This window comes from Oncorhynchus masou, chromosome 29 (assembly GCF_036934945.1).
Source record: "Oncorhynchus masou masou isolate Uvic2021 chromosome 29, UVic_Omas_1.1, whole genome shotgun sequence".
Taxonomy (NCBI): Eukaryota; Metazoa; Chordata; class Actinopteri; order Salmoniformes; family Salmonidae; genus Oncorhynchus; species Oncorhynchus masou.
In genome coordinates, this window is record NC_088240.1 from 2,051,873 (window position 1) to 2,070,882 (window position 19,010).

General features: G+C 41.5%; 1 protein-coding gene across 1 annotated transcript in view; it reads left to right on the top strand.

The window, feature by feature from the left end:
- Positions 1-713: 713 nt before the first annotated feature.
- The window catches only part of LOC135521387 (unconventional myosin-X-like), a 314,073-nt gene continuing 295,776 nt past the window's right edge, over positions 714-19,010 (top strand). Inside the window, 1 exon segment of the mRNA XM_064947288.1 lies at positions 714-1,002. Within this exon segment, the coding sequence (XP_064803360.1) occupies positions 982-1,002 (21 nt within the window). The 5' untranslated portion in view covers positions 714-981.

Consider the following 19,010-nt stretch of genomic DNA (forward strand, 5'->3'; position numbering starts at 1 on the left):
CCTGGATAACCCTGACCCTGGATAACCCTGACCCTGGATAACCCTGACCCTGGATAACCCTGACCCTGGATAACCCTGACCCTGGATAGCCCTGACCCTGGATAACCCTGACCCTGGATAACCCTGACCCTGGATAACCCTGACCCTGGATAACCCTGACCCTGGATAGCCCTGACCCTGGATAGCCCTGACCCTGGATAACCCCTGACCCTGGATAACCCTGACCCTGGATAACCCTGACCCTGGATAACCCTGACCCTGGATAACCCTGACCCTGGATAACCCTGACCCTGGATAACCCTGACCCTGGATAACCCTGACCCTGGATAACCCTGACCCTGGATAACCCTGACCCTGGATAACCCTGACCCTGGATAACCCTGACCCTGGATAACCCTGACCCTGGATAACATATGCTTCAGCAATCAGTACCCTTTTCTTATTTTTTTACATGTATCTTAGTGTGATGTGATTGATAACATAAGAACTACTACTGTATATAACTACAACCTACTAAACTACTAATAATATAAATTAAAATGATGATAACAAATTCATCATCAGCAGATAGTGCTGTTACATTGTTCCAATAAGGGCGTGCTCCATGGGGTCTACCGCTTCAAGCTCCGCCTCCAATGACAGAGCTCAATACGCCGTCCTCATTCATACCGGTTAGAATACACAGACACAGTATACACGGGACGCGGCTGCGCCCTATCCCAGACGGACAGGCTGTTGGTTTGTTTTGACGTCTTTTAAATCCAGTTAACAACTGCTTTTTTTACTGGGACGTTAATAGGAATTCGTGGTTTACCTGGTCTGGATTCCCGTTTTGAGAAGAAAGAGTGCGGATGGAACTTCTCTCATCTTGACGTCAGCTCGGGAGTGGAAGTCATCTGGAATTACATATTCCGCCTCAGCGCTACTGTGGTACCTGGAATCTAAGATTAGAAGAGTTTTGTGGAGGATAATTTATTTTAAATGGATTCTTTCTTCGTAAAGGTAAGATAAAAGTCTAAACAAAGTATTTCGAGGCATTGTAGCTGCTCCGAAACGTTGTTTCATTTCAAAGTGATTGCATGAACCGGGAGCGTCTTTGTTACATCTTTACGAGCAGTGAGCACTTTTTATGTCGCGTAGGTTTTGTATTGTGTTTACAGCGGTCCTCTAATGCTGCAAATTAAAAACAAACAATAATGGCTTATTTCGCTCGTAAAGGGTGAGACGCTAGCATATGGTTTACAGTACTTTATGCAGCAGGATATGTCTTATAGCCTAGTAGTAAGTAATAACAGTAGCAGCAATGGGACACAACCAGACACAATAGGCATTCTGAGCTCTGCTTGGGCTGGGATAGCTGGACGGTTGAGCTCTGGGCTGGGATAGCTGGACGGTTGAGCTCTGGGCTGGGATAGCTGGACGGTTGAGCTCTGGGCTGGGATAGCTGGACGGTTGAGCTCTGGGCTGGGATAGACTGGAGCTCTGCTCTGGGCTGGGATAGCTGGACGGCTGAGCTCTGGGCTGGGATAGCTGGACGGCTGAGCTCTGCTCTGGGCTGGGATAGCTGGGCTGAGCTCTGCTCTGGGCTGGGATAGCTGGACAGCTGAGCTCTGCTTGGGCTGGGATAGCTGGAGGGCTGAGCTCTGCTGGGATAGCTGGACGAGCTGAGCTCTGGGCTGGGATAGCTCGAGGGCTGAGCTCTGCTTGGGCTGGGATAGCTGGAGGGCTGAGCTCTGCTCTGGGCTGGGATAGCTGGACGGCTGAGCTCTGCTCTGGGCTGGGATAGCTGGACGGCTGAGCTCTGGGCTGGGATAGCTCGACGGCTGAGCTCTGGGCTGGGATAGCTCGACAGCTGAGCTCTGGGCTGGGATAGCTCGACCGCTGAGCTCTGCTTGGGCTGGGATAGCTAGACTGATGAGTTCTGCTCTGGGCTGAGATAGCTCAATTGCAGGATGCAGCTGGACTGCCTGTCCTTGGGAAAGGACCATTTAAAACAAGTTTACTACATTTCCAAGTTACACACTTCAAAATGTCTCTTGTTTAATGCACAAGGAGGAGCCTCCTATCTTAAGTCCAGCCCTGTTGATCTCATCAGCACATAGACCAGGCAGTCTATCTCATGGTGAATGATGACATCACCTTCCCCATGATCCATCAACCTTCTAATGGCATACATTGTTACCAATAACTCCTAGAGGCATAAGCCTACCTATTTCATAAGGCATGAAAGGAGCCCACCCAGCCCGACATGGGAAACACAGAGAGAATGTATCTGAAGTCTACCCTTTGCACCCTGACAAAAACCAGAGTCCTGATCTCTTTCCCCTATGCATTTCCTGCCAGGGTGTGATGTGTCATGTCTAAGTACACACTCACGACCCCTGTGATGTCATCATGAGGGCGCTATTGTTAAACTCCTCCCTTCTCACTCGTCGTCCCATTCTTGTCTTCCACCCCACCCCACCCTCTACCCCTTACCCTTGCTCCCCGTGGCCCAGTGTCAGCACTTAGCATCCCCTCTAACCTTTCACCCCATGTCCAGCCCTGCGTGATGAAAGCACCGGGGTGACAATCAACACCTATCTATTTTATTGAACTTTAACAGGGAGTTTAGACCAAGGTGGGAGTCAATGCTGAGACCAAGGTGTCTTTATTTAAACAGGGAGTCAATGCTGAGACCAAGGTGTCTTTATTTAGACAGTCGGTGCTGAGACCAAGGTGTCTTTATTTAAACAGGGAGTCAATGCTGAGACCAAGGTGTCTTTATTTAGACAGTCAGTGCTGAGACCAAGGTGTCTTTATTTAGACAGGGAGTCAATGCAAATAAAATTTGATTTGATTTGAGACCAAGGTCTATTTATTTTAACAGGGAGTCATGCTGAGACCAAGGTGTCTTAGACAGGGAGTCAATGCAGGGAGTCAATGCTGAGACCAAGGTGTCTTTATTTAGACAGGGAGTCAATGCTGAGACCAAGGTGTCTTTATTTAGACAGGAGTCAATGCTGAGACCAAGTGTCTAGACAGGGAGTTAGGTGTCTTTATTTAGACTGGGAGTCAATGCTGAGACCAAGGTCTTTATTTAGACAGAGAGTCAATGCTGAGACAATCTTTATTTAGACAGGGAGTCAACATCAAGGTGTCTTTATTTAGACACATCAATGCTGAGACAACAAATATACACATCACTGTATACATCACTATGCACATCACTAATACATCAATATACACATCACTACACAAATATACACATCACTGTATACATCACATATATATACACATCACATATATAATATACACATCACTATATATACGTCACTATATATACGTCACTATATACACGTCACTATATACATAACTATATACACATCACTATAGACATCACTATAGACATCATGATATACATCACTATATACATCACTATATACACATCACTATATACACATCACTATATACATAACTATATACACATCATTATATACATCACTATATACATCACTATATCACATCATTATATACATCACTATATACACATCACTATATACACATCACTATATACACATCACTATATACATCACTATACACATCACTATATACACATCACTATATACATCACTATATACATCATGATATACATCACTATACACATCACTATATATACATCACTATATACATCATCATATACATATATACATCACTATATATATCACATCACATCACTATATATACATCACTATATACACATCACTATATACATCACTATATACATCACTATAGACACATCACTATATACATAACTATATACACATCACTATATACATCACTATATACACATCATTATATACATCACTATATACACATCACTATACACATCACTATATACACATCACTATATACACATCACTATATACATCATGATATACATCACTATATACACATCACTATATACACATCACTATATACATCACTATATATACATCACTATATACATCACTATATACATCACTATATACACATCACTATATATACATCACTATATACATCACTATATACATCACTATATACATCACTATATACACATATACTATATAGACACATCACTATATACACATCACTATATACACATCACTATATACACATCACTATATACACATCACTATATACACATCACTATATACACATCACTATATACATCACTATACACATCACTATATACACATCACTATACACATCACTATATACATCACTATATACATCACTATATACACATTACTATATACACATCACTATATACACATCACTATATATACATCACTATATATACATCACTATATACATCACTATATACACGTCACTATATACCACTATCACTATATACACATTACTATATACATTACTATATCACTATATACACATCACTATATACACATCACTATATACACATCACTATATACACATCACTATATACACATCACTATATACACATCACTATATACACATCACTATATACACATCACTATATACACATTACTATATACACATTACTATATACACATTACTATATACACATCACTATATACATCACTATATACTCATATACACATCACTATATACACATCACTATATACACAGTCACTATATATACGTCACTATATACACGTCACTATATACACATCACTATATACACATCACTATATACACGTCACTATATATACATCACTATATACACATCACTATATACACATCACTATATACATCCCTATATACACGTCACTATATACACATCACTATATACACGTCACTATATACACATCACTATATACACATTCATATACACATATACACATGTGTATATATATACACATCACTATATACACCACTATATACACGTCCCTATATACACGTCACTATATACACGTCACTATATACACATCACTATACACATCACTATATACACATCACTATATACACATCACTATATACATCATGATATACATCATATACACATCACTATATACACATGATATACATCATATATACATCACTATATATACATCACTATATACACATCACTATATACACATCACTATATATACATCACTATATACATCACTATATACATCACTATATACACATCACTATATACACATACACTCATATATACATCACTATATATATATACACATCACTATATATACATCACTATATACATCACTATATACACATCACTATATACACATCACTATATACACCACTATATACACATCACTATATACACATCACTATATACATCATGATATACATCACTATATATACATCACTATATACATCACTATATACATCACTATATACATCACTATATATCACTATATACATCACTATATACACACTATAGACACATCACTATATACACATCACTATATACACGTCACTATATACATATACATCACTATATACACATCACTATATACATCACTATATACATCACTATATACACATCACTATATACACATTACTATATACACATTACTATATACACATTACTATATACACATTACTATATACACATCACTATATACATCACTATACATCACTATATACACATCACTATATATACATCACTATATACATCACTATATATACATCACTATATACACATCACTATATACACATTACTATATACACATTACTATATACACATCACTATATATACATCACTATATACATCACTATATACACATCACTATATACACATCACTATATATACATCACTATATACACATCACTATATACACACTATATACACATCACTATATACACATCACTATATACACATCACTATATACACATTCACTATATACACATCACTATATACACATCACTATATACACATCACTATATATACAGGTCACTATATACACATCCCATATATATACGTCACTATATACACGTCCCTATATACACATCACTATATACACATCCCTATATACACGTCACTATATACATCACTATATACACGTCACTATATACACATCACTATATACACATCACTATATACATCACTATATACACGTCACTATATACACATCACTATATACACATCACTATATACACATCTATATACACATATACACATGTGTGTATATATATACACATCACTATATACACCACTATATACACCACTATATACACGTCACTATATACACGTCCACTATATACACGTCACTATATACACGTCACTATATACACTTCACTATATACACCACTATATACACGTCACTATATACACGTCACTATATACACGTCACTATATACACGTCACTATATACACGTCACTATATACACGTCCCTATATATACATCACTATATACACATCACTATATACACATCACTATATACACATCACTATATACACATCCTATATATATATCACTATATCACATCACTATATATACGTCACTATATACACATCACTATATACACATCACTATATACACCACTATATACACATCACTATATACACATCACTATATATACATCACTATATATACACATCCCTATATACACATCACTATCATATATACATCCCTATATATACATCACTATATACACATCCCTATATACACATCACTATATACATCACTATATACACATCACTATATACACATCACTATATACACATCACTATATACACATCCCTATATACACATCACTATATACACATCACTATATACACATCACTATATATACACATCACTATATACACATCACTATATATACACATCATCACTATATACACATCACTATATATATATCCCTATATACACATCACTATATACACATCACTACATACACATCACTATATACACATCACTATATACACATCACTATATATACGTTATATATCATCAATATGCACCATACACATTCATATACACATCAATAATGTTACAGGTTTTGGTTTTTCCATTTATGTTTTGAATAGCTTGTTAGCACGTAGGGTGCACCGATCTGCGTCACCTCGTTAGTCAGTATGTGTTACACCTGTGCTGGTTGCCATCTCGTTAGTGTGAAGGTGTTTCACCCCTACTGGCCCGGGTACTATTTAGGAGTGGCTGGTCCAGAATAGATCAAATTCTGTCTGGAAGTGGTTCAGCAAAAAGCACTGGCTGAGTAGCGTGAGTGTGCCTAATGAGGTTTTCATCTGTCAGGATGTGTGTATGCAGAGAGACAAGAACACAAGGAGAGAGGCCCCTGTTCACATAAATCTCTCTTCACCTCAAATACACCCACCCAGAAGAACAGGATGCTCCAGAACAGGCCAGCAGTACCTGGCAGCAGACAGGCCAGCAGTACCTGGCAGCAGACACAGCAGTACCTGGCAGCAGCAGTACCTGGCAGCAGACAGGCCAGGAGTGAGTTAGTGAGTGGATAAATATATATAGGCCAGCAGATCCCATTTAGACAGACGCTTTTGTCCAAAGCAGACAGGACAAGTACCGGCTGGGGCCACTACTGGCAGCACATGGGTGGCAGCAGACAGCCGGGAATGAGTTAGTGAGTGGATAGTGGACGTGGACTCAGTGTGTTTATCTGGTGACTCCAGCTAATGAGTTTTAGGGTTAGGATTCAGCCTTTGGGACTGAGAGGATGTGTTCGAGAGTAGGGACAGAACCCAACTGGCTGTCTCCCTAGGAAGCACCACACAGATGCACATTAAAGGGTTCAAACGAAAATCAACAAAAACCTTGATCACCAGACACACATTTTACAGTAAAATTGAGATCAACAGACTCACAAATGTTACAGTAAAATCTAGATCAACAGACTCACACATTTTACTGTAAAATCTAGATCAACTGACTCACACATTTTACTGTAAAATCTAGATCAACAGACTCACACATTTTACTGTAAAATCTAGATCAACAGACTCACACATTTTACTGTAAAATCTAGATCAACAGACTCACTAATAACACTTTTAATTTTAATCCTCCTTCCAATGGGTCTCTGTGAGGGAGTTAGTGTAATCCTCCCTTCCAATGGGTCTCTGTGAGGGAGTTAGTGTAATCCTCCCTTCCAATGGGTCTCTGTGAGGGAGTTAGTGTAATCCTCCCTTCCTTCTCAATGGGTCTCTGTGAGGGAGTTAGTGTAATCCTCCCTTCCAATGGGTCTCTGTGAGGGAGTTAGTGTAATCCTCCCTTCCAATGGGTCTCTGTGAGGGAGTTAGTGTAATCCTCCCTTCCAATGGGTCTCTGTGAGGGAGTTAGTGTAATCAATGGGTCTCTGTGAGGGAGTTAGTGTAATCCTTCCAATGGGTCTCTGTGAGGGAGTTAATGTAATCCTCCTTCCAATGGGTCTCTGTGAGGGAGTTAGTGTAATCCTCCCTTCCAATGGGTCTCTGTGAGGGAGTTAGTGTAATCCTCCCTTCCAATGGGTCTCTGTGAGGGAGTTAGTGTAATCCTCCCTTCCAATGGGTCTCTGTGAGGGAGTTAGTGTCCAATGGGTCTCTGTGAGGGAGTTAGTGTAATCCTCCCTTCCAATGGGTCTCTGTGAGGGAGTTAGTGTAATCCTCCCTTCCAATGGGTCTCTGTGAGGGAGTTAGTGTAATCCTCCCTTCCAATGGGTCTCTGTGAGGGAGTTAGTGTAATCCTCCCTTCCAATGGGTCTCTGTGAGGGAGTTAATGTAATCCTCCCTTCACTTCCCACTGTCCAAAAACTGGTTATCCTCCCTTCCAATGGGTCTCTGTGAGGGAGTTAATGTAATCCTCCCTTCACTTCCCACTGTCCAAAAACTGGTTAAATCAACGTTGTTTCTACGTCATTTAAAAAAAGTAATGTGATGACGTTGAATCAACGTGGAAAACTGGTTGGATTTGCAACAAGTCATCAACACAAGGGAATGTTGCCTTTTTCTCACCCAACTTTTAACCTCAATCCAATGACATGGTGACCTTTTTTTGTTGAATTCACGTTAGTTGACAACTCAACCAAATGTAAATCAAAACTAGATGATGAACTGACGTCTGTGCCCAGCAGGTTGTTGCATTTCAGATGAATTAAATCCAGTCTGGTTGTTTAACAGGGTATGTTAGGCTTATCACACCTCTTGTCACACCACTTGTGACACCGGTTATCACACCGCTTGTCACACCGCTTGTCACACCGGTTATCACACCGATTGTCACACCAGTTGTCACGCTGGTTGTGTTGCTGTGTAGATCAGTAATGTTTGTGCTGTCACATCATCTTGTGTACAGATACTTTTGTATATATAGTGTATGTGGACACCACTTCAAGTTAGTAGATTTGGCTATTTCAGCCACACCCATGGCTGACAGGTAAATAAAATTGAGCGCACAGCCATGCAATCTCCATAGACAAACATTGGTGGTAGAATGGCCCTTACTGAAGAGCTCAGTGACTTTCAACGTGGCACCGTCAGAGGGTGCCACCTTTCCAACAGGTCAGTTCGTCAAATTTCTGCCCTGCTAGAGCTGCCCCCTTGTCAACTGTAAGTGCTGTTATTATGAAGTGAAAACATCTAGTAGCAACAAAGGCTCAGCCCCAAAGTGTTGATTCAGGACGTCTGAACGTCAAAGAGAGTCCTTTAATCATCTTAACCACTCCAATCAAAGCTCTGTGGAATCAGGTTGTATTAGATCACCGTTGTTGGCTGGAGAAAGGAGAGTAGAAGTTCAAGGTTGATTACATCTGACCTCTGTTACGTGATGTTCCCACATCCTCTGGTGTCAGAGGAGACTACCCTCCTCCCTCCTGGGAGGAGCCAGATGGGAGGAGGGAGGAGGAGCTAGATGGGAGGAGCCAGATGATGAGTGTGTCTGGGTTTGAGCCAGATGATGGGAGGAGCCAGATGATGAGCGTGTCTGAGTTTGTACTGCTGGAACGCGGCCCATGTGCTCCCTCGATGGTGAACCCATCGACCTAAATAATTATCTCCCTCTTTCGAAATTGTCTTCTAAGTGTCCACCAGTGTGGTATCAGCCCTGGGTCATAGCACCATCTCTGCTGCAACCTTGGTGTTAAATGACATGGTAAAGGGTATGGAAGAGAGCATCCCCGGTGTGTCCATAAGTCTAGGGGAAGCTTTCCTTGAAGTCAATTATATAGCCTCATTAGCCTATACAGCGATAAATACAGTCATTCACAATAGGCTACTAAAGCGTGATTTGGCCATGGAGGATCATTACAGTCTCCGTTAGCTGTATTGTTTTAAACAGGAAGCTATTTCGTCAGCAGTACAAAATACACAGACCCATGCATACTACTAACACACCATAACATACCCACTATGCACACGAGAACATGGAGTTTGTGTGGTAGAGGAGTAGAGCTCTGAGGGCATCACACTTAATATGTTGTGAAATTTGTTAGCAATGTATTGTAATGGTTTTTAAAATGTATAACTGCTTTAATGTTGCTGGACCCCAGGAAGAGTAGATGGTGCCTTGGCTAATGGGGATCCATAATAAACCCCAGGAAGAGTAGCTGCTGCCTTGGCTAATGGGGATCCATAATAAACCCCAGGAAGAGTAGCTGCTGTCTTGACAGGAACTAATGGGGATCCATAATAAACCCCAGGAAGAGTAGCTGCTGCCTTGGCTAATGGGGATCCATAATAAACCCCAGGAAGAGTAGCTGCTGCCTTGGCTAATGGGGATCCATAATAAACCCCAGGAAGAGTAGCTGCTGCCTTGGCTAATGGGGATCCATAATAAACCCCAGGAAGAGTAGCTGCTGCCTTGGCTAATGGGGATCCATAATAAACCCCAGGAAGAGTAGCTGCTGCCTTGGCTAATGGGGATCCATAATAAACCCCAGGAAGAGTAGCTGCTGCCTTGGCAGGAACTAATGGGGACCCATAATACACCCCAGGAAGAGTAGCTGCTGCTTTGGCAGGAACTAATGGGGATCCATAATAAACCCCTGGAAGAGTAGCTGCTGCCTTGGCAGGAACTAATGGGGACCCATAATACACCCCGGGAAGAGTAGCTGCTGCTTTGGCAGGAACTAATGGGGATCCATAATAAACCCCAGGAAGAGTAGCTGCTGCCTTGGCAGCAGCTTATGGGCATCCATAGTAAATACAAATACAAATAGATTATTGTTGAGTTGCGACTATCAGTGAAAAGAAGAGAGGCCCAGCCAGACATTTCGCAATATTTCAAAAATACAATCACTGGAAAACATATTTTGGAAAGCAAAAAAAAGGAACACACCAGGCAGGTCCGAGATACTGTTGTGAAGTTTAAAGCCGGATTTGGATACAAAAAGATTTCCCAAGCTTTAAACATCCCAAGGAGCACTGTGCAAGTGATAATATTGAAATGGAAGGAGTATCAGACCACTGCAAATCTACCAAGACCTGGCCGTCCCTCTAAACTTTCAGCTCATACAAGGAGAAGACTGATCAGAGATGCAGCCAAGAGGCCCATGATCACTCTGGATGAACTGCAGAGATCTACAGCTGAGGTGGGAGACTCTGTCCATAGGACAACAATCAGTCGTATATTGCACAAATCTGGCCTTTATGGAAGAGTGGCAAGAAGAAAGCCATTTCTTAAAGATATCCATAAAAAGTGTCGTTTAAAGTTTGCCACAAGCCACCTGGGAGACACACCAAACATGTGGAAGAAGGTGCTCTGGTCAGATGAAACCAAAATTGAATTTTTTGGCAACAATGCAAAACGTTATGTTTGGTGTAAAAGCAACACAGCTCATCACCCTGAACACACCATCCCCACTGTCAAACATGGTGGTGCAGCATCATGGTTTGGGCCTGCTTTTCTTCAGCAGGGACAGGGAGGATGGTTAAAATTGATGGGAAGATGGATGGAGCCAAATACAGGACCATTCTGGAAGAAAACCTGATGGAGTCTGCAAAAGACCTGAGACTGGGACGGAGATTTGTCTTCCAACAAGATAATGATCCAAAACATAAAGCAAAATCTACAATGGAATGGTTCAAAAATAAACATATCCAGGTGTTAGAATGGCCAAGTCAAAGTCCAGACCTGAATCCAATCGAGAATCTGTGGAAAGAACTGAAAACTGCTGTTCACAAATGCTCTCCATCCAACCTCACTGAGCTCGAGCTGTTTTGCAAGGAGGAATGGGAAAAAAATTCAGTCTCTCGATGTGCAAAACTGATAGAGAAATACCCCAAGCGACTTACAGCTGAAATCGCAGCAAAAGGTGGCGCTACAAAGTATTAACTTAAGGGGGCTGAATAATTTTGCACGCCCAATTTTTCAGTTTTTGATTTGTTAAAAAAGTTTCAAATATCCAATAAATGTCGTTCCACTTCATGATTGTGTCCCACTTGTTGTTGATTCTTCACAAAAAAATACAGTTTTATATCTTTATGTTTGAAGCCTGAAATGTGGCAAAAGGTCGCAAAGTTCAAGGGGGCCAAATACTTTCGCAAGGCACTGTACATTGTTGTAACAATGTGCAAATAGTTAAAGTGCAAAAGGGAAAATACATTTATAGTGGTGTTTGTTCTTCACTGGTTGCCCTTTTCTTGTGGCAACAGGTCACAAGTCTTGCTGCTGTGATGTCACACTGTGGTATTTCATCCAGTAGATATGGGAATTTATCAAAATCGGATTTGTTTTTGAATTCTTTGTGGATCTGTGTAATCTGAGGGAAATATGTCTCTCTAATATGGTCATACATTGGACAGGAGGTTAGGAAGTGCAGCTCAGTTTCCACCTCATTTTGTGGGCAGTGAGCACATAGCCAGTCTTCTCTTGAAAGCCAGGTCTGCCTACGGCGGCCTTTCTCAATAGCAAGGCTATGCTCATTGAGTCTGTACATAGTCAAAGCTTTCCTTAAGTTTGGGTCAGTGGTCATGTTTTCCGCCACTGTGTACTCTCTGTTTAGGGCCAAATAGCATTCTAGTTTGCTCTGTTTTTTTGTTAGTTCTTTCCAATGTGTCTCGTAATTATTATTTGGTTGAGTCTAATTGTGTTGCTGTCCTGGGGCTCTGTGGGGTCTTGGCCTAATTCTGCCCTGCATGTATTGTTTGTAGATGTCTTCTGGACACTGTCTTCCCGACCACTACGGTGGAAAGGGAAATCTTACAGAACTCTGCAAGCAGGGTTTCAATGAGGTGTTTGTCCCATTAGGTGAAATCTTGTTTTGCAAGTGAACCTCGCTGCCATAAAGTGCAATTGGTTCAATGACACATTCAATCAGTTTTAGCCAAATCTGAATTAGTTCTATAATTGCGTAGATTGCCCTCTCTCTGTGTCTGCCAGTCCCCCTCTCTCTCTCTCTCTCTCTCTCTCTCTCCCCCATCTCTCTCTCTCTCCTTCTTTTCTCTCTCTCTCTCTCTCTCTCTCTCCCTCCCCCATCTCTCTCTCTTTCTCTCTCTCTCTCTCCCCCATGTCTGTCTGTCTGTCTGTCTGTCTGTCTGTCTCTTGACATTGGGATTCTGTCACTTCCTCTAGCTGTCCTGTGGGGTGTATATCTGAAATATAGATGGCATCTTAGGTCATAGCTCTTCCTCTTCAGCCAGACTGCTCCACTCAGGAAGGAAACGGATCCTGCTTTAGACATATCATTGGTTCTTGCACAGCCAGTCAGTGCTATTGGCCACACCTACTCCTTTGTTGTCAAGGTTGACATACAGTGTATGCCATTTAGCATTTGTAGCTCACAACAGCTGGTATAGTGTACTGTCTAGTGGTCTGGATACAGCTGGTGTAGTGTACTATGTAGTGGTCTGGATACAGCTGGTATAGTGTACTATGTAGTGGACTGGATACACTGGTATAGTGTACTATGTAGTGGTCTGGATACAGCTGGTGTAGTGTACTATGTAGTGGTCTGGATACAGCTGGTGTAGTGTACTATGTAGTGGTCTGGATACAGCTGGTATAGTGTACTATGTAGTGGTCTGGATACAGCTGGTATAGGGTACTGTCTAGTGGTCTGGATACAGCTGGTATAGTGTACTATGGAGTGGTCTGGATACAGCTGGTATAGTGTACTATGTAGTGGTCTGGATACAGCTGGTGTAGTGTAGGGATGACCAGGGATGTTCTCTGTTTAGTGTGATCTGGAGGACTCACTAAACAGAGAACATCCCTGGTCATCCCTACTCCCTCTGATCTGGAGGACTCACTAAACAGAGAACATCCCTGGTCATCCCTACTGCCTCTGATCTGGAGGACTCACTAAACAGAGAACATCCCTGGTCATCCCTACTCCCTCTGATCTGGAGGACTCACTAAACAGAGAACATCCCTGGTCATCCCTACTGCCTCTGATCTGGAGGACTCACTAAACAGAGAACATCCCTGGTCATCTACTGCCTCTGATCTGGAGGACTCACTAAACAGAGAACATCCCTGGTCATCCCTACTGCCTCTGATCTGGAGGACTCACTAAACAGAGAACATCCCTGGTCATCCCTACTGCCTCTGATCTGGAGGACTCACTAAACAGAGAACATCCCTACTGCCTCTGATCTGGAGGACTCACTAAACAGAGAACATCCCTGGTCATCTACTGCCTCTGATCTGGAGGACTCACGAAACAGAGAACATCCCTGGTCATCCCTACTGCCTCTGATCTGGAGGACTCACTAGACAGAGAACATCCCTGGTCATCCCTACTGCCTCTGATCTGGAGGACTCACTAGACAGAGAACATCCCTGGTCATCCCTACTGCCTCTGATCTGGGTACTAAGCAGAGAACATCCTGGTCATCCAGTGCTTGATCTGTTCAGCATCCCTGGTCATCCCTACTGGATCTGGCGGGACACGACTGTGAAGATGACATAATGAAATACGTCACGACGCATCAGAAGCATTTCAGATCTACAAAACCCAAAGATATTTATTATGCGTTGTATCTTTATTCCTGAAAAACAAAGAATTATGCGTTAAGGGCGACTCTTAAGTTTAATAGCCTGCTCTGGTCTGGACTGAAACCCCCCAGTGCTCCGAATAGTTTACATTTCTGTGGTACTTTATGTGCCTTTAATGTCCTGACCGAGCAGAACTGCTACTGGTGCCATGGTGGTTGATAACAGCCTAAACCCAGCATGACATCATCAACAGGCCCAGCCATGAGGACTACTACCTCCTGATGAGATCAGCTGGAAGTGTGAAGTTAGAGTTAGACTGGGTTAGACTGGGTCAGGGTTAGACTGGGTCAGGGTTAGACTGGGTTAGGGTTAGACTGGGTTAGGTTTAGACTGGGTTAGGGTTAGACTGGGTTAGACTGGGTCAGGGTTAGACTGGGTTAGACTGGGTCAGGGTTAGACTGGGTTAGGGTTAGACTGGGTTAGACTGGGTTAGACTGGGTTAGACTGGGTTAGACTGGGTCAGGGTTAGACTGGGTCAGGGTTAGACTGGGTTAGGGTTAGACTGGGTTAGACTGGGTTAGACTGGGTCAGGGTTAGACTGGGTCAGGGTTAGACTGGGTTAGACTGGGTCAGGGTTAGACTGGGTTAGGGTTAGACTGGGTTAGACTAGGTCAGGGTTAGACTGGGTTAGGGTTAGACTGGGCAGGGTTAGACTGGGTTAGGGTTAGACTGGGTTAGACTGGGTCAGGGTTAGACTGGGTTAGGGTTAGACTGGGTTAGACTAGGTCAGGGTTAGACTGGGTTAGGGTTAGACTGGGCAGGGTTAGACTGGGTCCTAACCCTGTGTCCACAGACACACAGAGAACTCCCTAACCCTGTGTCCCTACTATTTAGCTGCATTCCTGTAATATCACTGATGTTGAGAGAGGAGGAATGATGATTGTAGGAGGAGGGGTGGAGAGTGGGAGGGATGGAGGGATGGAGAGTGGGAGGAATAAGGAGGGATGGAGAGTGCGAGGGGTGAGGAGAGATGGAGGGATGGAGGAATGAGGAGGGATTGAGGTATGGAGAGTGGGAGGAATGAGGAGGGATGGAGGGAGGAATGAGGAGGGATATGGAGGGATGGAGAGTGGGAGGAATATGGAGGGATGGAGAGTGGGAGAAATGAGGAGGGATGGAGGGATAGAGAGTGGGAGGGATGAGTAGAGATGGAGAGTGGGAGGAATGAGGAGGGATGGGAGGGAGGGATGAGGAGGGATGGAGAGTGGGAGGGATGAGGAGAGATGGAGAGTGGGAGGGATGAGGAGAGATGGAGAGTGGGAGGAATGAGGAGGGATGGAGAATGGGAGGAATGAGGAGGGATGGAGAGTGGGAGGGATGAGGAGAGATGGAGAGTGGGAGGAATGAGGAGGGATGGAGAGTGGGAGGGATGAGGAGGGATGGAGAGTGGGAGGATGAGGAGGGATGGAGAGTGGGAGGGATGATGAGGGATGGAGAGTGGGAGGGATGGAGAGATGGGAGGGATGAGGAGGGATGGAGAGTGGGAGGGATGAGGAGGGATGGAGAGTGGGAGGGATGAGGAGGGATGGAGAGTGGGAGGGATGAGTAGGATGGAGATGGAGATGAGGAGGGGGAGAGTGGGAGGGATGAGGAGAGATGGAGAGTGGGAGGAATGAGGAGGATGGAGAGTGGGAGGGATGATGAGGGATGGAGAGTGGGAGGAGGGATGAGGAGGGATGGAGAGTGGGAGGGATGGAGAGGGGGAGGGATGATGAGGGATGGAGAGTGGGAGGGATGGAGAGTGGGAGGGATGAGGAGGGATGGAGAGTGGGAGGGATGAGGAGGGATGGAGAGTGGGAGGGATGATGGAGAGGGAGGGATGAGGAGGGATGGAGGGATGGAGAGTGGGAGGGATGATGAGGGATGGAGAGTGGGAGGGATGAGGAGGGATGGAGGGATGGAGAGTGGGAGATGGGATGGGAGGGATGGAGGGATGGAGAGTGGGAGGGATGAGGAGGGATGGAGAGTGGGAGGGATGAGGAGGGATGGAGAGTGGGAGGGATGGAGGGATGGAGAGTGGGAGGGATGATGAGGGATGGAGAGTGGGAGGGATGATGAGGGATGGAGAGTGGGAGGGATGGAGGGATGGAGAGTGGGAGGATGATGAGGGATGGAGAGTGGGAGGGATGAGTACCAGCTACAGTACCCGATCAGACACAATCTCATAATCACTTTTGCCCTGGTTTATATCATCCTTCTGGCAACTATGAGGAGATATTTCCTGCTGTACTGACTTCCTGTTCTGTGGCTCAGAGACGAGTAATATTCATCAATTATAATAGACGAGGGGAGAGTAATATTCATCAATTATAATAGGGAGTAATATTCATCAATTATAATAGACGAGGAATATTCATCAATTATAATGGTAATATTCATAAATTATAATAGAGAGGAATATTCATCAATTATAATAGAGGAGGAATATTCATCAATTATAATAGGGAGGAATATTCATCAATTATAATAGGAGTAATATTCATCAATTATAATAGGGAGTAATATTCATCAATTATAATAGAAGAGTCATATTCATCAATTATAATAGGGAGTAATATTCATCAATTATAATAGAAGAGTCATATTCATCAATTATAATAGAGAGTAATATTCATCAATTATAATAGAGGAGTAATATTCATCAATTATAATAGACGAGGAATATTCATCAATTATAATAGAGGAGGAATATTCATCAATTATAATAGACGAGGAATATTCATCAATTATAATAGACGAGTAATATTCATCAACTATAATAGGAGGAATATTCATCAATTATAATAGACGAGGAATATTCATCAATTATAATAGACGAGTAATATTCATCAATTATAATAGACGAGTAATATTCATCAACTATAATAGGGAGGAATATTCATCAATTATAATAGACGAGGAATATTCATCAATTATAATAGGGAGGGAATATTCATCAATTATAATAGAGGAGGAATATTCATCAATTATAATAGACGAGTAATATTCATCAATTATAATGAGGAGTAATATTCATCAATTATAATAGGAGGTAATATTCATCAATTATAATAGGAGGAGTAATATTCATCAATTATAATAGACGAGGAATATTCATCAATTATAATAGACGAGGAATATTCATCAATTATAAGAGTGGGAGGAATATTCATCAATTATAATAGACGTGTAATATTCATCAATTATAATAGACGTGTAATATTCATCAATTATAATGGGAGGGATGAGGAGGTAATATTCATCAATTATAATAGACGTGTAATATTCATCAATTATAATAGACGGTAATATTCATCAATTATAATAGGGAGTAATATTCATCAATTATAATAGACGAGGAATATTCATCAATTATATATAATAGAGAGGAATATTCATCAATTATAATAGACGAGGAATATTCATCAATTATAATAGACGAGTAATATTCATCAATTATAATAGGGAGGAATATGGAGGGATGGAGGAATATTCATCAATTATAATAGACGGGTAATATTCATCAATTATAATAGACGGGTAATATTCATCAATTATAATAGACGAGGAATATTCATCAATTATAATAGTGGGAGGAATATTCATCAATTATAATAGAGTGGGGAGTCATATTCATCAATTATAATAGGGAGTCATATTCATCAATTATAATAGCTAGTAATATTCATCAATTATAATAGACGAGTAATATTCATCAATTATAATAGACGAGGAATATTCATCAATTATAATAGACGAGGAATATTCATCAATTATAATAGACTTAATATTCATCAATTATAATAGACGAGTAATATTCATCAATTATAATAGACGAGGAATATTCATCAATTATAATAGACGAGGAATATTCATCAATTATAATAGACGTGTAATATTCATCAATTATAATAGACGAGTAATATTCATCAATTATAATAGACGAGGAATATTCATCAATTATAATAGACGAGGAATATTCATCAATTATAATAGATGAGTAATATTCATCAATTATAATAGAAGCGTAATATTCATCAATTATAATAGAAGAGTAATATTCATCAATTATAATAGAAGAGTAATATTCATCAATTATAATAGACGAGTAATATTCATCAATTATAATAG